The following is a 23,048-nucleotide window of genomic DNA, read 5'->3' as shown; positions in this document are numbered from 1 at the left end:
GTTTCACGGTAGTAATTCTCTGGATCTCTTTTCATAGATAGGACTATGTCTGTGACCCATAATTATATCTGTGGTGATAAACTGAAAGAGCTACTATCTTTGAGGTTTCCACATTGCCAACTCCAGAAAATTTGGAGAAAGGTGAAGTTTCATATATAAAAGTAACAAGAATGTCATGGACTAAAAACATAAAGTACTTAAGTTTTCCATTCTGTTACTTTTATTATAATGAAAAAGGAGACAGCAGGATAAGTACTTCAATATTGTGTTTCTCATGTGTTTTTGAAAATGTGTAGGAATATTTTAATAGTTTTGGTGTCCGTTTTTTTTTTGGTTTTTTTTGTTTGTTTGTTTGTTTTTTTAAAGATGCCACCATAGTGGCCTGTTGGAGAGCAAAGGGATTGTGTTGTACTTGACGTTAAGTGAATTAGCCAAACGTACACTTCCTGTTCATTCTTGATTTTTTTCCATGTCATATGTGCCTATAAATATGTTTAAATGATTCTTTATATTAATGTTTTATTTATTTGTTTTTTTACTTTCTTGTTAACCCGATTATAAACTCCAATGGGAGCAACAGTGCCTTTTTTGCTCTCAGGTTTTTATGTGCTTAAGCAATGGCAGGTCCACATAGTGATAGACTATATAATCAAAGAAAGGTAGTATTCACGAGGCTTTAGAATTAGTATGTATCTGCGTAGAATCTGCCTCTGGCTTTACCAGCAATAGAACATTTGTAGAAGAGAAACAGAAATGCTTTGCTGTTAATTACTCTTAAATAAGAATAGGAATAAACAGGAGTATTACCTCTAAACCACCTGAGCTGCTTTCCCCCCTTATAACCAGTTCCTAAAGTGCATGAAAGCAGCTCTCCTTACGTGTCTGCCCACTTTATTCTTCTGTAAGTTTAGCAGTTCATCTAGCTACTCTTTATTTGAAATGATTTCCAGATGCCTCCTCATGTAAATTGCTGACTTCTGGATATATTCTGGTTCTGGAATGGGTAGATTTCCGATGTGGTTTGATATATATATATAAATCGCGTGAGCTTCTGGCATCTGATTTCTCTGATCCTGCTTACATTGATATTTAAAGTAGGATTTGACATACTCTATCACTTACTGTTGATAAATAATGTTTGTATTCTTCTTAGTCTATTTTATTTGTCAGTTTAAAAGACATATTCTTTGATGGAAAATAAAGTAACAAAATAATAGTGAACCAGTTGTGCAGTGTCTCTAATTTGTTGACATTTTCCACGTGCTTGAAACATGTATGGTATACCTCTTCTTTTTCCTTCTCTGAACAGTGGCTAGAAAAAAAGCCCTACTTGTTTGTGTCATTGACTGTGAGCCATTACTGAATCTGGGTGTATTCATGTATGCTGCTGCCTGTATGTTTTCAAACAATAAGAATTTATAGAAACATACAAGACATACTTTCTCTTCTGCACTATTGGATTATAGACTGCACTTAGTTTTTCGGAATGAAGTACAGAAAAAGCCATAACATCTATAGAACTACATGTTACCCTATAATATTGTCTAATACAAAACAGTCTAGAAATATTTTTACAGGGAGATAGCAAATGTGTTAATTTAACTTACATTGCAATCTGTCTAAGTGGAGCCTTATCACCAGTGTAAGAAATAACTTCTGGGTGGGCATAAGTACCCGGTATATATAAGGTAAGCTTTGGCTGGTGAAATAGTCACTTCTTTTGTCATTTGTCTCTTCCCCCTCCCCACCCAAAGGGTAGCACTTGACAAGAGAATTTTTATTTCTTCATAAAGTCAGTCATTTAGAAATCTGCATTGCTGTACGTAGAAAAACAATTACTGTTTCAAGGTTTTTCATATTTTTGTTATATTGGGAATTGTATTTCTTTCTATTTAAAAAAACGTTTTACCGTATTAATTCATTCTTTCTGTCAACTTTATTTTCAGGCTTATTCTACTTATCCAGATTCACCAGGTCAATTTACATCTATAAATTCCGTCATCCCTGGATATCAGTTGCCTGTATATAATTATCAGGTAATTGAAGAGGGAGTAAAATGGTTTACTTTCAGCTACTATGGAGGCCTTCCAACTTGTTTATACAAATTGCTTGAATAGTTTGTCATTTTAAAGTAGGGAAATGTACCTAAAATTTAAGAAATCACTTAGAATTCGTGTAATGAGGACCTCTGTGTTACTTAGAAGTGATGAAATCAGATTTTGACAGGAGTGTACTCAGCAATAACTTTTGTGTAGAACAATTTCTGAGATTTGTGTTTCCGTCTTTGTTTCAGCATGTATTTTGTTATCTTTGCTGTCAAAGAGCTGAAACATCCAGGCTGACTTCCATGAATCTTGCAGAGATATAAAGTGAAATAAAAGCTTTACCCAATTCTTAGAGCACAGAATTCCAATTGTATTTTTATTTTAGCTTGCTGCTTCATGGTAGTAGTTCTCTGGGTCTGTTTTCAACGATAACAACTCTTATCTATGACCCGTAATCATATGTGTGGTAACAAATTCAAAGAATTAATATCTTTGAGGATGCTACAATTCTATTTCCAGAAAATTGGGAAGATTGAGGTTTTCCATGTAGAAGTAACAACAAGAACTTCAGAGATTAGAAACCTAAAGTACTTCTTTTTTTCTATTCTGTTTCTTTCATTATAACAAAGGAGCCATCATGATAAATACTTCAATATTATGTAACTCACGGGTTTTTGAAAATGTGTAGGAGTATTTACATAATTTTGGTTACTTTTTTTTTTTTTTTTTAAAAAGATTCCACTGCACTGGCCTGTTGGGGCGCAAAGGAGTTATGTTGTTCCTCTGGTAAAGCGAATTAGTGAAACATATACTTCCTCTTCTTTCTTGATTTTTTGTGTGTCATATGTGCCTATAAATATTTTGAATCATCCTTTATATTAATGTGTTAAGTTTTGTTACTTTCTTTTTAACGTCCCATGGCAGCAACAGTGCCTTTTTCTCTCTCAGGTTTTGTATGCTTAAGCAATGGCTTATCCACGTAATGACAAGTGTTCAGTTACTTGTTGGTAGATTATTTAATGTAAGAAAGGTAGTCCTAATGTGGCTTTACCTAAGAACGGTAGTATTAATTTGGCTTTAGAAGAGCATGTATCTGATTAGAATCTGCGTCTGGATTTACCAAGCATAAAAAATTTGATAAAGAGAAACAGAAATGTTTTTCTGTTAATTACTCTTAAAGAAGAATACGATTAAAAAGAGCATTACCTCTATAACACCTGAGCTGCTTTCCCCCATGTAACTAAAATATTTGAAAGCAGTTCTTCTCATGTGTCTGCCTACTTTATTCTTCTCTAAGTTTAGCAATTAATCCAGCTATTCTTTATTTGAAATGATTTCCAGATGCCTCTGCATATAAATTGCTGACTTCTGGATATATTCTGATTCTGGAATGGGTAGAGTTCTGATAGTTTTAGATATCTGTAAATCCCATCAGTTTCTAGCGTGTAGTGTCTCTGATCCTTGTTACTTTGCTATTTAAAGTAGATTTGACATATTCTGTCACTTATTGGTGATAAATAACGTTTATTTCCTTCTTAGTTCATTTTATTTATATCTTAGTTGAAAAGACATTTTCTTTGATGGAAAATAAAGTAACAGAATAGTAGTGAAATAGTTATTCAGTGTTTCTCATTTGTTGTCGTTTTCCCTGTGCTTGAAACATGTACGGTATACCTCATCAATGGCTAGAATAAAAGCCCTACTTCTAACATTTACTGTGAGCCATTACCGAATCTGGGTGTATTCATGCCTGCTGCGTACCTATATGTGTTCAAACAATTAGTATTTATTGAAACATATGAGACTTTATACTGTCTCTTTTCCAGTATTGGATTATATACTGCACTTAGTTTTTCAACGTAAAGTACGGAACACACCGTAAATTCTGTAGAACTACATATTACCTTATAGTATTGTCAAACACAAATCAGTCCGGAAGCATTTTTACAGGGAAATGGCAAATGTATTAATCTAACTTACATTGAACTCTGTCTTCATGCAGCCTTATCACCAGTGAAAGAAATAACTTCTGGGTGGGCATAAGTACACAATATAAGTAAGGTTAACTTTGCCTGGTGAAATAGCCAATTATTTTGTCATTTGTCTGTTCCCCCTCCACGCCCAACCGTAGGACTTGACCGAGAATAATACGTTCTTCATAAATCAGTCAGTCATTTACAATTCTGCATTGTTGTATATAGAAAAATAATTAGTATTTCAATGTTTTTCATATTTTTGTTCTACTGGGAATATTTCTCTCTAATTAAAAAAAAGTTTTACCTTATTAATTCATTCTTTCTGTATAATTTATTTTCAGGCATATCGTACTTATCCAAATGCACCAGTTCAGGTCATCACTAGATATCAGTCGCCTGTATATAATTATCAGGTAATGTAAGAGGAAGTAAAATGATTTGCTTTCCGATATTATAGAGGCCTTTAACTTGTTTATACAAATTTCCTGAATAGTTTGTCATTTTAAACTAGTGAAGTGTACCTAAAATTTAAGGCAACACTTAGAATTAGTGTAGAATGAAGACCTCTGTCTTATTAAGAAGTAATGAAGTAATATTTTGACAGGAATATACTTGGCAGTAACTTTTCTGTAGAACAGATTTCTGAGATTTGGTGTCCCCTTCTTCATTTCTGGATTGTAGTTTTCATCTTTGCTGTCAAATAACTGAATGAAACATCCAAAGTTGACTTTGCTGAATTTTGTTAGGGAGATAGAGTGAAGTAAAATTATGATCCACTTTTTAGAGCACAGAATTCCAATTATATTTTCATTTTAGCTGGCTGTTTCACGGTAGTAATTCTCTGGATCTCTTTTCATAGATAGGACTATGTCTGTGACCCATAATTATATCTATGGTGATAAACTGAAAGAGCTACTATCTTTGAGGTTTCCACATTGCCAACTCCAGAAAATTTGGAGAAAGGTGAAGTTTCATATATAAAAGTAACAAGAATGTCATGGACTAAAAACATAAAGTACTTAAGTTTTCCATTCTGTTACTTTTATTATAGTGAAAAAGGAGACAGCAGGATAAGTACTTCAATATTGTGTTTCTCATGTGTTTTTGAAAATGTGTAGGAGTATTTTAATAGTTTTGGTGTCCGGTTTTTTTTTTTTTTTTTTTTTTTTTTTTTAAAGATGCCACCATAGTGGCCTGTTGGAGAGCAAAGGGATTATGTTGTACTTGACGTTAAGTGAATTAGCCAAACGTACACTTCCTGTTCATTCTTGATTTTTTTCCATGTCATATGTGCCTATAAATATGTTTAAATGATTCTTTATATTAATGTTTTATTTATTTGTTTTTTTACTTTCTTGTTAACCCGATTATAAACTCCAATGGGAGCAACAGTGCCTTTTTTGCTCTCAGGTTTTTATGTGCTTAAGCAATGGCAGGTCCACATAGTGATAGACTATATAATCAAAGAAAGGGAGTATGCACGTGGCTTTAGAAGTAGTATGTATCTGCGTAGAATCTGCCTCTGGCTTTACCAGCAATAGAACATTTGTAGAAGAGAAACAGAAATGTTTTGCTGTTAATTACTCTTAAATAAGAATAGGAATAAACAAGAGTATTGCCTCTAAACCACCTGAGCTGCTTTCCCCCCTTATAACCAGTTCCTAAAGTGCATGAAAGCAGCTCTCCTTACGTGTCTGCCCACTTTATTCTTCTGTAAGTTTAGCAGTTCATCTAGCTACTCTTTATTTGAAATGATTTCCAGATGCCTCCTCATGTAAATTGCTGACTTCTGGATATATTCTGGTTCTGGAATGGGTAGATTTCCGATGTGGTTTGATATATATATATAAATCGCGTGAGCTTCTGGCATCTGATTTCTCTGATCCTGCTTACATTGATATTTAAAGTAGGATTTGACATACTCTATCACTTACTGTTGATAAATAACGTTTGTATTCTTCTTAGTCTATTTTATTTATGTGTCAGTTTAAAAGACATATTCTTTGATGGAAAATAAAGTAACAAAATAATAGTGAACCAGTTGTGCAGTGTCTCTAATTTGTTGACATTTTCCACGTGCTTGAAACATGTATGGTATACCTCTTCTTTTTCCTTCTCTGAACAGTGGCTAGAAAAAAAGCCCTACTTGTTTGTGTCATTGACTGTGAGCCATTACTGAATCTGGGTGTATTCATGTATGCTGCTGCCTGTATGTTTTCAAACAATAAGAATTTATGGAAACATACAAGACATACTTTCTCTTCTCCACTATTGGATTATAGACTGCACTTAGTTTTTCGGAATGAAGTGCAGAAAAAGCCATAACATCTATAGAACTACATGTTACCCTATAATATTGTCTAATACAAAACAGTCTAGAAATATTTTTACAGGGAGATAGCAAATGTGTTAATGTAACTTACACTGCAATCTGTCTTAATGGAGCCTTATCACCAGTGTAAGAAATAACTTCTGGGTGAGCTTAAGTACCCGATATATATAAGGTAAACTTTGGCTGGTGAAATAATCACTTCTTTTGTCATTTGTCTCTTCCCCCTCCCCACCCAAAGGGTAGCACTTGACAAGAGAATTTTTATTTCTTCATAAAGTCAGTCATTTAGAAATCTGCATTGCTGTACGTAGAAAAACAATTACTGTTTCAAAGTTTTTCATATTTTTGTTATATTGGGAATTGTATTTCTTTCTAATTTTAAAAAACGGTTTACCGTATTCATTTTTTTCTGTAACCTTTATTTTCAGGCATTTCCTGCTTATCCAAATTCACCAGTTCAGGTCACCACTGGATATCAGTTGCCTGTATATAATTATCAGGTAATTGAAGAGGGAGTAAAATGGTTTACTTTCAGCTACTATTGAGGCCTTCCAAGTTGTTTATACAAATTGCTTGAATAGTTTGTCATTGTAAAGTAGTGAAATGTACCTAAAATTTAAGAAATCACTTAGAATTCGTGTAATGAGGACCTCTGTGTTACTTAGAAGTGATGAAATCAGATTTTGACAGGAGTGTACTCAGCAATAACTTTTGTGTAGAACAATTTCTGAGATTTGTGTTTCCGTCTTTGTTTCAGCATGTATTTTGTTATCTTTGCTGTCAAAGAGCTGAAACATCCAGGCTGACTTTCATGAATCTTGCAGAGATATAAAGTGAAATAAAAGCTTTACCCAATTCTTAGAGCACAGAATTCCAATTGTATTTTTATTTTAGCTTGCTGCTTCATGGTAGTAGTTCTCTGGGTCTGTTTTCAACGATAACAACTCTTATCTATGACCCGTAATCATATGTGTGGTAACAAATTCAAAGAATTAATATCTTTGAGGATGCTACAATTCTATTTCCAGAAAATTGGGAAGATTGAGGTTTTCCATGTAGAAGTAACAACAAGAACTTCAGGGATTAGAAACCTAAAGTACTTCTTTTTTTCTATTCTGTTTCTTTCATTATAACAAAGGAGCCATCATGATAAATACTTCAATATTATGTAACTCACGGGTTTTTGAAAATGTGTAGGAGTATTTACATAATTTTGGTTACTTTTTTTTTTTTTAAAAAAAGATTCCACTGCACTGGCCTGTTGGGGCGCAAAGGAGTTATGTTGTTCCTCTGGTAAAGCGAATTAGTGAAACATATACTTCCTCTTTCTTGATTTTTTGTGTGTCGTATGTGCCTATAAATATTTTAAATCATCCTTTATATTAATGTGTTACGTTTTGTTACTTTCTTTTTAACCTCCCATGGCAGCAACAGTGCCTTTTTCTCTCTCAGGTTTTGTATACTTAAGCAATGGCTTATCCACGTAATGACAAGTGTTCAGTTACTTGTTGGTAGATTATTTAATGTAAGAAAGGTAGTCCTAATGTGGCTTTACCTAAGAACGGTAGTATTAATTTGGCTTTAGAAGAGCATGTATCTGATTAGAATCTGCGTCTGGATTTACCAAGCATAAAAAATTTGATAAAGAGAAACAGAAATGTTTTTCTGTTAATTACTCTTAAAGAAGAGTAGGATTAAAAAGAGCATTACCTCTATAACACCTGAGCTGCTTTCCCCCATGTAACTAAAATATTTGAAAGCAGTTCTTCTCATGTGTCTGCCTACTTTATTCTTCTCTAAGTTTAGCAGTTAATCCAGCTATTCTTTATTTGAAATGATTTCCAGATGCCTCTGCATATAAATTGCTGACTTCTGGATATATTCTGATTCTGGAATGGGTAGAGTTCTGATAGTTTTAGATATCTGTAAATCCCATCAGTTTCTAGCATGTAGTGTCTCTGATCCTTGTTACTTTGCTATTTAAAGTAGATTTGACATATTCTGTCACTTATTGGTGATAAATAACGCTTATTTCCTTCTTAGTTCATTTTATTTATATCTTAGTTGAAAAGACATTTTCTTTGATGGAAAATAAAGTAACAGAATCGTAGTGAAATAGTTATTCAGTGTTTCTCATTTGTTGACGTTTTCCCTGTGCTTGAAACACGTACGGTATACCTCATCTTCTTTTTCCTTCTCTGACCAATGGCTAGAATAAAAGCCCTACTTTTAACATTTACTGTGAGCCATTACCGAGTCTGGGTGTATTCATGCCTGCTGCGTACCTATATGTATTCAAACAATTAGTATTTATTGAAACATATGAGACTTTATACTGTCTCTGTTCCAGTATTGGATTATATACTGCACTTAGTTTTTCAACATAAAGTACAGAAAACGCCATAATTCTGTAGAACTACATATTACATTATAATATTGTCAAACACAAATCAGTCCGGAAGCATTTTTACAGCGAAATAGCAAATGTATTAATTTAACTTACATTGAACTCTGTCTTAATGTAGCCTTATCACCAGTGTAAGAAATAACTTCTGGGTGGGCATAAGTACACAATATAAGTAAGGTTAAGTTTGCCTGGTGAAATAGCCAGTTTTTTTGTCATTTGTCTGTTCCCCCTCCACGCCCAACCGTAGGACTTGACCGAGAATAATACATTCTTCATAAATCAGTCAGTCATACACAATTCTGCATTGTTGTATATAGAAAAATAATTAGTATTTCAATGTTTTTCATATTTTTGTTCTACTGGGAATATTTCTTTCTAATTAAAAAAAAAGTTTTACCTTATTAATTCATTCTTTCTGTATAATTTATTTTCAGGCATATCGTACTTATCCAAATGCACCAGTTCAGGTCATCACTAGATATCAGTCGCCTGTATATAATTATCAGGTAATGTAAGAGGAAGTAAAATGATTTGCTTTCCGATATTATAGAGGCCTTTAACTTGTTTATACAAATTTCCTGAATAGTTTGTCATTTTAAACTAGTGAAGTGTACCTAAAATTTAAGGCAACACTTAGAATTAGTGTAGAATGAAGACCTCTGTCTTATTAAGAAGTAATGAAGTAATATTTTGACAGGAATATACTTGGCAGTAACTTTTCTGTAGAACAGATTTCTGAGATTTGGTGTCCCCTTCTTCATTTCTGGATTGTAGTTTTCATCTTTGCTGTCAAATAACTGAATGAAACATCCAAAGTTGACTTTGCTGAATTTTGTTAGGGAGATAGAGTGAAGTAAAATTATGATCCACTTTTTAGAGCACAGAATTCCAATTATATTTTCATTTTAGCTGGCTGTTTCACGGTAGTAATTCTCTGGATCTCTTTTCATAGATAGGACTATGTCTGTGACCCATAATTGTATCTATGGTGATAAACTGAAAGAGCTACTATCTTTGAGGTTTCCACATTGCCAACTCCAGAAAATTTGGAGAAAGGTGAAGTTTCATATATAAAAGTAACAAGAATGTCATGGACTAAAAACATAAAGTACTTAAGTTTTCCATTCTGTTACTTTTATTATAATGAAAAAGGAGACAGCAGGATAAGTACTTCAATATTGTGTTTCTCATGTGTTTTTGAAAATGTGTAGGAATATTTTAATAGTTTTGGTGTCCGTTTTTTTTTTGTTTTTTTTTGTTTGTTTTTTTTTTTTTTTTTTAAAGATGCCACCATAGTGGCCTGTTGGAGAGCAAAGGGATTGTGTTGTACTTGACATTAAGTGAATTAGCCAAACGTACACTTCCTGTTCATTCTTGATTTTTTTCCATGTCATATGTGCCTATAAATATGTTTAAATGATTCTTTATATTAATGTTTTATTTATTTGTTTTTTTACTTTCTTGTTAACCCGATTATAAACTCCAATGGGAGCAACAGTGCCTTTTTTGCTCTCAGGTTTTTATGTGCTTAAGCAATGGCAGGTCCACATAATGATGGACTATATAATCAAAGGTAGTATTCACATGGCTTTAGAATTAGTATGTATCTGCGTAGCATCTGCCTCTGGCATTACCAGCAATAGAACATTTGTAGAAGAGAAACAGAAATGCTTTGCTGTTAATTACTCTTAAATAAGAATAGGAATAAACAAGAGTATTACCTCTAAACCACCCGAGCTGCTTTCCCCCCTTATCGCCAGTTCCTAAAGTGCATGAAAGCAGCTCTCCTTACGTGTCTGCCCACTTTATTCTTCTGTAAGTTTAGCAGTTCATCTAGCTACTCTTCATTTGAAATGATTTCCAGATGCCTCCTCATGTAAATTGCTGACTTCTGGATATATTCTGGTTCTGGAATGGGTAGATTTCCGATGTGGTTTGATATATATATATATATAAATCGCCTGAGCTTCTGGCATCTGATTTCTCTGATCCTGCTTACATTGATATTTAAAGTAGGATTTGACATACTCTATCACTTACTGTTGATAAATAACGTTTGTATTCTTCTTAGTCTATTTTATTTATGTGTTAGTTTAAAAGACATATTCTTTGATGGAAAATAAAGTAACAAAATAATAGTGAACCAGTTGTGCAGTGTCTCTAATTTGTTGACATTTTCCACGTGCTTGAAACATGTATGGTATACCTCTTCTTTTTCCTTCTCTGAACAGTGGCTAGAAAAAAAGCCCTACTTGTTTGTGTCATTGACTGTGAGCCATTACTGAATCTGGGTGTATTCATGTATGCTGCTGCCTGTATGTTTTCAAACAATAAGAATTTATAGAAACATACAAGACATACTTTCTCTTCTGCACTATTGGATTATAGACTGCACTTAGTTTTTCGGAATGAAGTACAGAAAAAGCCATAACATCTATAGAACTACATGTTACCCTATAATATTGTCTAATACAAAACAGTCTAGAAATATTTTTACAGGGAGATAGCAAATGTGTTAATTTAACTTACATTGCAATCTGTCTAAGTGGAGCCTTATCACCAGTGTAAGAAATAACTTCTGGGTGGGCATAAGTACCCGGTATATATAAGGTAAGCTTTGGCTGGTGAAATAGTCACTTCTTTTGTCATTTGTCTCTTCCCCCTCCCCACCCAAAGGGTAGCACTTGACAAGAGAATTTTTATTTCTTCATAAAGTCAGTCATTTAGAAATCTGCATTGCTGTACGTAGAAAAACAATTACTGTTTCAAGGTTTTTCATATTTTTGTTATATTGGGAATTGTATTTCTTTCTATTTAAAAAAACGTTTTACCGTATTAATTCATTCTTTCTGTCAACTTTATTTTCAGGCTTATTCTACTTATCCAGATTCACCAGGTCAATTTACATCTATAAATTCCGTCATCCCTGGATATCAGTTGCCTGTATATAATTATCAGGTAATTGAAGAGGGAGTAAAATGGTTTACTTTCAGCTACTATTGAGGCCTTCCAACTTGTTTATACAAATTGCTTGAATAGTTTGTCATTTTAAAGTAGTGAAATGTACCTAAAATTTAAGAAATCACTTAGAATTCGTGTAATGAGGACCTCTGTGTTACTTAGAAGTGATGAAATCAGATTTTGACAGGAGTGTACTCAGCAATAACTTTTGTGTAGAACAATTTCTGAGATTTGTGTTTCCGTCTTTGTTTCAGCATGTATTTTGTTATCTTTGCTGTCAAAGAGCTGAAACATCCAGGCTGACTTCCATGAATCTTGCAGAGATATAAAGTGAAATAAAAGCTTTACCCAATTCTTAGAGCACAGAATTCCAATTGTATTTTTATTTTAGCTTGCTGCTTCATGGTAGTAGTTCTCTGGGTCTGTTTTCAACGATAACAAGTCTTATCTATGACCCGTAATCATATGTCTGGTAACAAATTCAAAGAATTAATATCTTTGAGGATGCTACAATTCTATTTCCAGAAAATTGGGAAGATTGAGGTTTTCCATGTAGAAGTAACAACAAGAACTTCAGGGATTAGAAACCTAAAGTACTTCTTTTTTTCTATTCTGTTTCTTTCATTATAACAAAGGAGCCATCATGATAAATACTTCAATATTATGTAACTCACGGGTTTTTGAAAATGTGTAGGAGTATTTACATAATTTTGGTTACTTTTTTTTTTTTTTTTTAAAAAGATTCCACTGCACTGGCCTGTTGGGGCGCAAAGGAGTTATGTTGTTCCTCTGGTAAAGCGAATTAGTGAAACATATACTTCCTCTTCTTTCTTGATTTTTTGTGTGTCGTATGTGCCTATAAATATTTTAAATCATCCTTTATATTAATGTGTTACGTTTTGTTACTTTCTTTTTAACCTCCCATGGCAGCAACAGTGCCTTTTTCTCTCTCAGGTTTTGTATACTTAAGCAATGGCTTATCCACGTAATGACAAGTGTTCAGTTACTTGTTGGTAGATTATTTAATGTAAGAAAGGTAGTCCTAATGTGGCTTTACCTAAGAACGGTAGTATTAATTTGGCTTTAGAAGAGCATGTATCTGATTAGAATCTGCGTCTGGATTTACCAAGCATAAAAAATTTGATAAAGAGAAACAGAAATGTTTTTCTGTTAATTACTCTTAAAGAAGAGTAGGATTAAAAAGAGCATTACCTCTATAACACCTGAGCTGCTTTCCCCCATGTAACTAAAATATTTGAAAGCAGTTCTTCTCATGTGTCTGCCTACTTTATTCTTCTCTAAGTTTAGCAATTAATCCAGCTATTCTTTATTTGAAATGATTTCCAGATGCCTCTGCATATAAATTGCTGACTTCTGGATATATTCTGATTCTGGAATGGGTAGAGTTCTGATAGTTTTAGATATCTGTAAATCCCATCAGTTTCTAGCATGTAGTGTCTCTGATCCTTGTTACTTTGCTATTTAAAGTAGATTTGACATATTCTGTCACTTATTGGTGATAAATAACGCTTATTTCCTTCTTAGTTCATTTTATTTATATCTTAGTTGAAAAGACATTTTCTTTGATGGAAAATAAAGTAACAGAATCGTAGTGAAATAGTTATTCAGTGTTTCTCATTTGTTGACGTTTTCCCTGTGCTTGAAACACGTGCGGTATACCTCATCAATGGGTAGAATAAAAGCCCTACTTCTAACATTTACTGTGAGCCATTACCGAATCTGGGTGTATTCATGCCTGCTGCGTACCTATATGTGTTCAAACAATTAGTATTTATTGAAACATATGAGACTTTATACTTTCTCTTTTCCAGTATTGGATTATATACTGCACTTAGTTTTTCAACTTAAAGTACGGAAAACGCCGTAAATTCTGTAGAACTACATATTACCTTATAGTATTGTCAAACACAAATCAGTCCGGAAGCATTTTTACAGCGAAATGGCAAATGTATTAATTTAACTTACATTGAACTCTGTCTTCATGCAGCCTTATCACCAGTGAAAGAAATAACTTCTGGGTGGGCATAAGTACACAATATAAGTAAGGTTAACTTTGCCTGGTGAAATAGCCAATTATTTTGTCATTTGTCTGTTCCCCCTCCACGCCCAACCGTAGGACTTGACCGAGAATAATACATTCTTCATAAATCAGTCAGTCATTTACAATTCTGCATTGTTGTGTATAGAAAAATAATTAGTATTTCAATGTTTTTCATATTTTTGTTCTACTGGGAATATTTCTTTCTAATTAAAAAAAAAGTTTTACCTTATTAATTCATTCTTTCTGTATAATTTATTTTCAGGCATATCGTACTTATCCAAATGCACCAGTTCAGGTCATCACTAGATATCAGTCGCCTGTATATAATTATCAGGTAATGTAAGAGGAAGTAAAATGATTTGCTTTCCGATATTATAGAGGCCTTTAACTTGTTTATACAAATTTCCTGAATAGTTTGTCATTTTAAACTAGTGAAGTGTACCTAAAATTTAAGGCAACACTTAGAATTAGTGTAGAATGAAGACCTCTGTCTTATTAAGAAGTAATGAAGTAATATTTTGACAGGAATATACTTGGCAGTAACTTTTCTGTAGAACAGATTTCTGAGATTTGGTGTCCCCTTCTTCATTTCTGGATTGTAGTTTTCATCTTTGCTGTCAAATAACTGAATGAAACATCCAAAGTTGACTTTGCTGAATTTTGTTAGGGAGATAGAGTGAAGTAAAATTATGATCCACTTTTTAGAGCACAGAATTCCAATTATATTTTCATTTTAGCTGGCTGTTTCACGGTAGTAATTCTCTGGATCTCTTTTCATAGATAGGACTATGTCTGTGACCCATAATTGTATCTATGGTGACAAACTGAAAGAGCTACTATCTTTGAGGTTTCCACATTGCCAACTCCAGAAAATTTGGAAAAAGGTGAAGTTTCATATATAAAAGTAACAAGAATGTCATGGACTAAAAACATAAAGTACTTAAGTTTTCCATTCTGTTACTTTTATTATAGTGAAAAAGGAGACAGCAGGATAAGTACTTCAATATTGTGTTTCTCATGTGTTTTTGAAAATGTGTAGGAATATTTTAATAGTTTTGGTGTCCGTTTTTTTTTTGTTTTTTTTTGTTTGTTTGTTTGTTTTTTTAAAGATGCCACCATAGTGGCCTGTTGGAGAGCAAAGGGATTGTGTTGTACTTGACGTTAAGTGAATTAGCCAAACGTACACTTCCTGTTCATTCTTGATTTTTTTCCATGTCATATGTGCCTATAAATATGTTTAAATGATTCTTTATATTAATGTTTTATTTATTTGTTTTTTTACTTTCTTGTTAACCCGATTATAAACTCCAATGGGTGCAACAGTGCCTTTTTTGCTCTCAGGTTTTTATGTGCTTAAGCAATGGCAGGTCCACATAATGATAGACTATATAATCAAAGGTAGTATTCACATGGCTTTAGAATTAGTATGTATCTGTGTAGCATCTGCCTCTGGCATTACCAGCAATAGAACATTTGTAGAAGAGAAACAGAAATGCTTTGCTGTTAATTACTCTTAAATAAGAATAGGAATAAACAAGAGTATTACCTCTAAACCACCTGAGCTGCTTTCCCCCCTTATCGCCAGTTCCTAAAGTGCATGAAAGCAGCTCTCCTTACGTGTCTGCCCACTTTATTCTTCTGTAAGTTTAGCAGTTCATCTAGCTACTCTTCATTTGAAATGATTTCCAGATGCCTCCTCATGTAAATTGCTGACTTCTGGATATATTCTGGTTCTGGAATGGGTAGATTTCCGATGTGGTTTGATATATATATATGTAAATCGCGTGAGCTTCTGGCATCTGATTTCTCTGATCCTGCTTACATTGATATTTAAAGTAGGATTTGACATACTCTATCACTTACTGTTGATAAATAACGTTTGTATTCTTCTTAGTCTATTTTATTTATGTGTTAGTTTAAAAGACATATTCTTTGATGGAAAATAAAGTAACAAAATAATAGTGAACCAGTTGTGCAGTGTCTCTAATTTGTTGACATTTTCCACGTGCTTGAAACATGTATGGTATACCTCTTCTTTTTCCTTCTCTGAACAGTGGCTAGAAAAAAAGCCCTACTTGTTTGTGTCATTGACTGTGAGCCATTACTGAATCTGGGTGTATTCATGTATGCTGCTGCCTGTATGTTTTCAAACAATAAGAATTTATTGAAACATACAAGACATACTTTCTCTTCTGCACTATTGGATTATAGACTGCACTTAGTTTTTCGGAATGAAGTACAGAAAAAGCCATAACATCTATAGAACTACATGTTACCCTATAATATTGTCTAATACAAAACAGTCTAGAAATATTTTTACAGGGAGATAGCAAATGTGTTAATTTAACTTACATTGCAATCTGTCTTAATGGAGCCTTATCACCAGTGTAAGAAATAACTTCTGGGTGAACATAAGTACCCGATATATATAAGGTAAACTTCGGCTGGTGAAATAGTCACTTCTTTTGTCATTTGTCTCTTCCCCCTCCCCACCCAAAGGGTAGCACTTGACAAGAGAATTTTTATTTCTTTATAAAGTCAGTCATTTAGAAATCTGCATTGCTGTACGTAGAAAAACAATTACTGTTTCAAAGTTGTTCATATTTTTGTTATATTGGTAATTGTATTTCTTTCTAATTTTAAAACACGGTTTACCGTATTCATTTTTTTCTGTAACCTTTATTTTCAGGCATTTCCTGCTTATCCAAATTCACCAATTCAGGTCACCACTGGATATCAGTTGCCTGTATATAATTATCAGGTAATGTAAGGAGTAAAATGTTTGCTTTCAGATATTATCGAGGCCTTAAAGTTGTTGATACAAATTTCCTGAATAGTTTGTCATTTTAAACTAGTGAAGTATAGGTAAAATTTAAGAAAACACTTAGAATAAGTCTAGAATGAAGACCTATGTATTACTTAGAAGTAATGGAATAATATTTTGACAGGACTATACTTGGCAATAACTTTTCTGTAGAAGAGTTTTCTGAGATTTGGCCCTTCTATATTTCAGGATATAGTTTTCATCTTTGCTGTCAAATAGCTGAATGGAACATCCAGAATGACTTTCATGAATTTTTTAGGGATATAGAGTGAATAAAATTATTACCCAATTCTTAGAGCACGTAATTCAAATTATAGTTTCATTTTAGCAGGCTGCTTCACCACAGTTGTTGTCTGGTTCTCTTTTCATAGTAGATAGGACTCTATCTATGTCCAATAATCATATCTGTCATAATAAATTGAAAGTAGTAACATCTTTGAGATTTCCACAATGCCAAATCCAAAAAATTGGGGGAAAGGTGAGGTTTTATATTTATATGTGGAAGTAACAAGAATATCAGGGATTAGAACCATAAAGCACTTCTTGTTTTCCATTCCGTTTCTTTTATTATAATAACAAAGGAGCCAGTATAAGTACTTCAATATTATATATATCATGTGTTTTTGAAAATGTTTAGGAATATTTGAGTAATTTTGATTTCCTGTTTTTTTTTTTTTTTTTTTTTTTTAAGATGCCACTGCAGTGGCCTGTTGCGGAGCAAAGGAGGTAGGTTGTACCTCGGGTAAAGTGAATTAGCCTACCATGCACTTCCTGTTCTTTCTGGATTATTTTCCATATCATATATGCCTATAAGTATTTTTAAATGGTTCTTTATATTAATGTGTTACATTTTGTTACTTTCTTTTTAACCCAGTTGCAGTCTCCCATGGGCACAACAGTGCCTTTTTCTGTCTCAGGTTTTTGTGTGCTTAAGCAGTGGCTGGTCCACATAATAAGTGTTCAGTTACTTGTTGATAGACTGTGTAATCTAAGAAAGATAGTATTAATGTTACTTTAGAATTAGCATGTATCTGCCTAGGGTCTGCCTCTGGCTTTACCAGCCACAAAAAACTTGTTGAAGAGAAACAGAAATGTTTTGCTGTTAATTACTCTTAAATAAGAGTAGGAATAAAAAAGAGTATTACCTCTAAAACACCTGAGCTTCTTTCCCCCCTTATACCTAGTTCCGAAAATATTAGAAAGCAGCTGTTCTGATGTTTCTGCCTAGTTTATTCTTTAAGGATAGCGATTAATCTAGCTCTTATTTACTTGCAATGATTTCCAGATGCCACCTCATATAAACTGCTGACTTCTGGGTATATTCTGGTTCTGGAATGTATAGATTTCTGATGTCATTTACTATACCTATAAATCCTGTGAATTTCTGGCATGTAATTTCTCTGATCCTGATTACTTTGATATTTAAAGTAGGATTTGACATACTCTATCACTTATTGGTGATAAATAACGTTTATTTTCTTCTTAGTCCATTCTCTTTATGTGTTAGTTGAAAAGACATTTTCTTTGATGGAAAATAAAGTAACAAAATAGTAGTGAAATAGTTCTTCAGTGTCTCTCATTTATTGACATTCTGCATGTACTTGAAATGTGTAGGATTATACCTCTTCTTCTTTTTTCTTCTCTGAACAATGGCTAGAGAAAAAGCCCTACTTGTTTCTAACATTTACAGTGAGCCGTTACTGAATCTGGGTGTATTCATGTATGCTGCTTCCTATATGTTTTCAAACAATAAGTATTTATTGAAACATATAAGACATTGTACTGTCCTTCTCCAGTTTTGGATTGTATACTGCCCTTAGTTTTTCGAAATGAAGTACAGAAAAAAACATAACATCTGTAGGAGAACTACATATTACCGTGTAGTATTGTCAAACACAAAACTATCTGGAAGTATATTGACAAAGAAATAGCAAATGTATTAACTTAACTTACATTGACATCTGTCTTAATGGAGCCTTATCAGCAGTGTAAGAAATAACTTCTGGGTGGGCGTAAGTAGACAGTGTAAGTTAGGTAAACTTTGCTTGGTGAAATAGTCACTACTTTTGTCATTTGTGTGTTCCCCTGCCCCACCCAAAGGGGCTTAGCACTTGATAGAGAATATTTCTTTCTTCCTAAAGTGATTCATTCATTTAGAATTCCGCATTGTTGTATTTAGAAAAGTAACAAATATTTTAAAGTTTTTCATTTTTTTTTTTAAATTTTGGGAATAATATTTCTTTCTAATTTAAAAAGATGTTTTACCGTATTCATTCTTTCTGTAAACTTACTTTCAGACATATCTTACCCAGATTCACCAGGTCAGGTCACCACTGGGTATCAGTTGCCTGTATATAATTATCAGGTAACTGAAGAGGGAGTAAAATGATTTATTTTCAGATACTGTTGAGCCCTTTAAGTTGTTTATACAAATTTCCTGAATAGTGTGTCATTTTAAACTAGTGAAGTGTACCTAAAATTTAGGAAAACACTTGCAATTGGTCTAGAATGAAGCCCTCTGTATTATTTAGAAGTAATGGATTAACATTGTGACAGGAATATAGTTAGCGATAACTTTTCTGTAAAACAGTTTTCTGAGATTCTCTGTAAAACAGTTTTCTGAGATTCATTGTCCCCATCTGTATTTCAGCATGTAGTTTTTCATCTTCACTGTCAAATAGCTGAAACATCCAGACTGACTTTCATCAATTGTTTAGGGAGATAGAGTGAAATAAAATTATCATCCCATTCTTAGAGCACAGAATTCCAATTATATTTCTATTTTAGTTTGCTGCTTCATAATAGTAGTTCTCTGGGCCTCTTTTCATAGATGTGACTATATCTGTGACCCATAATCATATCTATGGTGATAAGTAATAAATTGAAAGAACTCGTATCCTTGAGATTTCCACAATGCCAACTCCAGAAAATTGGGAGAATGGCGAGGTTTTACATATAAAAGTAACAAGAACGTCAGGGGTTAGAAACATAAGTACTTCTTTTTTCTACTCTGTTTCTTTCATTTTAGTAACAAAGGAGCCAGCATGATAAGTGCTTCAATATTGTGTATCTCATGAGTGTTTTAAAATGTGTAAGAATATTTTAATAGTTTTGGTTTCCTTCCTTTTTTTTTTTTTTTTTTTTTTTTAAAGATGCCACCATAGTGGCCTGTTGGGGAGCTAAAGGGGTTATGGAGTAAAGTGAAATTAATGAAACATAGACTTCCTCATCTTTCTTGACTTTTTTTTCTATGCCATATATGCCTATAGATATTTTTAAATGGTTCTTTATATTAATGTTTTATGTTTTGTTACTTTAACCCAATTGTAAACTCCCATGGGAGCAACAGTGCCTTTTTGTCTCTCAGGTTTTTGTGTGCTGAAACAGTAGCTGGTCCACATAATGATAAGTGTTCAGTTACTTGTTGATAGACCATATAATCCAGGAATGGTAGTATTAACTTGGCTTTAGAATTAGCATGTATCTGCCTAGAATATGCCTCTGGCTTTACTAGCCATAAAAAATTTGTTGAAGAGAAACCGAAATGTTTTGCTATTAATTTCTCTTAAAGAGGAATCGGAATAAAACGTTTTGCTATTAATTCCTCTTAAAGAGGAATTAGAGTATTACCTCGAATACACCAGAGCTGCTGTCTTACATCACGACCGGATATTTGAAGGATATAATAAGTGTTAAAATTCTCAAACACTCCCGTACTACCTTTGTTTCTTAGAATCCTTCTACCTCTGATTATGTTGATGCCTGGAAGAGATTTTAAAACCAAAGGCTGCCTTAATGTATTTCGACTTTTCGTTTAAAACAAGGTTTCTGAAGTAGCCCAATTGAATTTCAACACAACCTACGTTGAAACTTTTGATACCAGCTCACCTTTTTGAGGAATAAATAAGTAGCTTTTAAACGTATCTGTGTATCTGTTTAATTACACTTTCATTATTTTAAATATAGGCCTTATTCAGCTCTTAACTATCACTGTGGAGAAGTTGATAACAGGAGGTGATGTTGTGCCAAATGAATGCTCAATTCATGAAGCTACCACACCCTCTGGAAATGGCCCACAGAAGGAAGGCAAACATCTAACTTTGAATTTTTTTAAAATATGTATTTTGTGTTTTTTTCTAGTTTTAATAACTTTTTTTGAGAAGCAAACAGTTTTGCCCAAATTTTAAGATGTTAGCCATAAATCACGGAGCTTAAATAATGGACCGATACTCAGAAGTTAATGTGAAGGTTGTTGAAATTTCAGATACCCCAAATATTCAGTATGTACATAAAGTTTCTGATTCAGCAGTCGTTTCCTGTATTTCAGTTCCACTAATTTTAAAAAGCCATTCTTTAATAAATACTGTATTAATATGATTTGGAAGAATGCTATGGGAGGGTTTCCTCTAGAATTCTACTCAAAAGAAGAATTCGTATGAATTACATGTCCCTTTTCTTTTACCACAGTTTTGATCTTAAGCAGTGAAAAATATTATTTAAATAAGCATTCTATCCATAACATTATATGTGGCAGAAGTTTCCAACAGTGGTGAAGTCAGGAGTAATTATTCAAATACTGAAGTAGACAGCGTTGTTTCTGTTTTTTATCATTACTGCAAATTTCTGTAATAACAATACTGTCACTCTTGCATCACATATGTTCTGTTAAATAGGTGGGAGTGTGGAAGTAGTTGATGTACTGGTAATAGGTATAATACCCAAGAAATCCCATTGGAGTGTAAATTCCTTGATTTGATATTGGATTTTAAATAGTGAATAAATATTAAAACATACTCTTACAGTGTAATTGGCAGGTTTTGTCCTGAGTTTTTTTTTTTTTTTTTTTTTTTCTTGAAACATTGGAGTTCACTTAGGGATTTAACAAACTGAGCTTTTTAAACCAGTATTGTATCGCTAAGGTTCTAAAATAATTCTTTGATTTGTCAGAAAACTTACATACTGAGGATATGTGGTAGGAATTACAAGTCACATTTTTATGAATTTTTTTTTTTTTTTTTTTTTTTTTGAGACAGGGTCTTCCGGTGTCACCCAGGCTGGGAGTGCAGTGGTGTGATCTCGGCTCACTGCAACTTCCGTCTCCTAGGTTCCAGTAATTCTCCCTACCTCAGCCTCCTGAATAGGTGGAATTACAGGCGCCCGCCACCCAGCTAATTTTTGTATTTTGTAGTGGAGAAGGGGTTTCGCCGTGTTGGCCAGGATGGTCTTGAACTCCTGACGTCAGGTGATCTGTCTGCCTCGGCCTCCCAAAATGCTGGCATTACAGGTGTGAGCCACTGTTGCCAGCCTCTTTTAGCATTTTTTGCGTTTCTTTAGAAATAAACTAATATGTTCAGTAAACCATCAAAATAAAAGAAACACACACCCTTATTAAGAGCGAGTGAAAGAACGAGTTGTCTTTACATTACTGAAAACTTGTGTGTTTCAGAAATCTGTGGACCGAAGCATACAGATGGTGGTATCTTGTCTGTTTAATCCAGAGAGCAGACTGATAAATTCTGTTGTTACTCAAGATGACTACTTCAAGGTATGAAAGGAATGGTATGCATAATTAAAAAGCCCACTTGTTCCCTCTCAAGTTAGCTGTTTTCCTTGTGGTACATGTATTTTGAGATTTCTTAGAGGAATTTTTTTTTTTTTTTTTTTTTTTTTTTTGAGACGGAGTCTCGTTCTGTCACCCAGGCTGGAGTGCGGTGGCACCATCTAGGCTCACTGCAAGCTGCAAGCTCAACCTCCTGGGTTTACTTAATGCCATTCTCCTGCCTCAGCCTTCCAAGTAGCTGGGGCTACAGGCGCCCACCACCACGCCCAGCTAATTTTTTTCTATTTTTAGTAGAGACGGGGTTTCACCGTGTTAGCCAGGATGTTCTCTATCTCCTGACCTCGTGATCTGCCCGCCTCAGCCTCCCAAAGTGCTGGGATTACAGGCGTGAGCCACCGCGCTCGGCCTAGAGCATTTAATTGAACTGTTGGCATTTGACTGTAACCCAGTAAACCAGTGTGGGTTTTACTTGGCAGTATATTTTCTGCTGCCAAACCTTGATATATATATGTAGTCGAATTTAGGGAAGAACCCTGCGGCAGAAATCTGTAATTGAAAGGGTTTACTAGAGAAGAGAGTTAGTTGACTACCATGACCAAATAGTAAAAGAAAATTTTAGATACAGAAAGCAGATCTTGGCCGGGTACAGTGGCTCACGCCTGTAATCCCAACACTTGGGGGCTGAGGTGGGTGGATTGCTTGAGCTCAGGAGTTTGAGACCACCCTGGGTAACATGGCAAAACACCATCTCTACAAAAAAATACAAAAATCATCCAGTTGTGATAGTACATGCCTGTAGTCCCAACTACTCCAGAGGAGTCTGAGGCAGGAGGATTGCTTGAGCCTGGAAAGTTGAGGCTGCACCGAGCCGTGATCGTGCC

The 23,048-nt window shown here is 33.9% G+C and overlaps 1 protein-coding gene across 1 annotated transcript in view; it reads left to right on the top strand.

The window, feature by feature from the left end:
* Window positions 1-22,117, top strand: part of LOC129053304 (deleted in azoospermia protein 1-like) — a 66,889-nt gene extending 44,772 nt beyond the window's left edge. Inside the window, exons 21-29 of the mRNA XM_054545373.1 lie at window positions 1,947-2,036; window positions 4,363-4,434; window positions 6,782-6,853; window positions 9,195-9,266; window positions 11,629-11,718; window positions 14,046-14,117; window positions 16,473-16,544; window positions 17,299-17,333; window positions 22,054-22,117. Of these exons, the coding sequence (XP_054401348.1) occupies window positions 1,947-2,036; window positions 4,363-4,434; window positions 6,782-6,853; window positions 9,195-9,266; window positions 11,629-11,718; window positions 14,046-14,117; window positions 16,473-16,544; window positions 17,299-17,333; window positions 22,054-22,117 (639 nt within the window). The remainder of the gene's footprint in view (window positions 1-1,946; window positions 2,037-4,362; window positions 4,435-6,781; window positions 6,854-9,194; window positions 9,267-11,628; window positions 11,719-14,045; window positions 14,118-16,472; window positions 16,545-17,298; window positions 17,334-22,053) is intronic.
* The last annotated feature ends 931 nt before the right edge of the window (window positions 22,118-23,048 follow it).

This window comes from Pongo abelii, chromosome Y, assembly GCF_028885655.2.
Source record: "Pongo abelii isolate AG06213 chromosome Y, NHGRI_mPonAbe1-v2.0_pri, whole genome shotgun sequence".
NCBI lineage: Eukaryota > Metazoa > Chordata > Mammalia > Primates > Hominidae > Pongo > Pongo abelii.
This window is presented reverse-complemented; position numbering and strand designations above follow the sequence as displayed.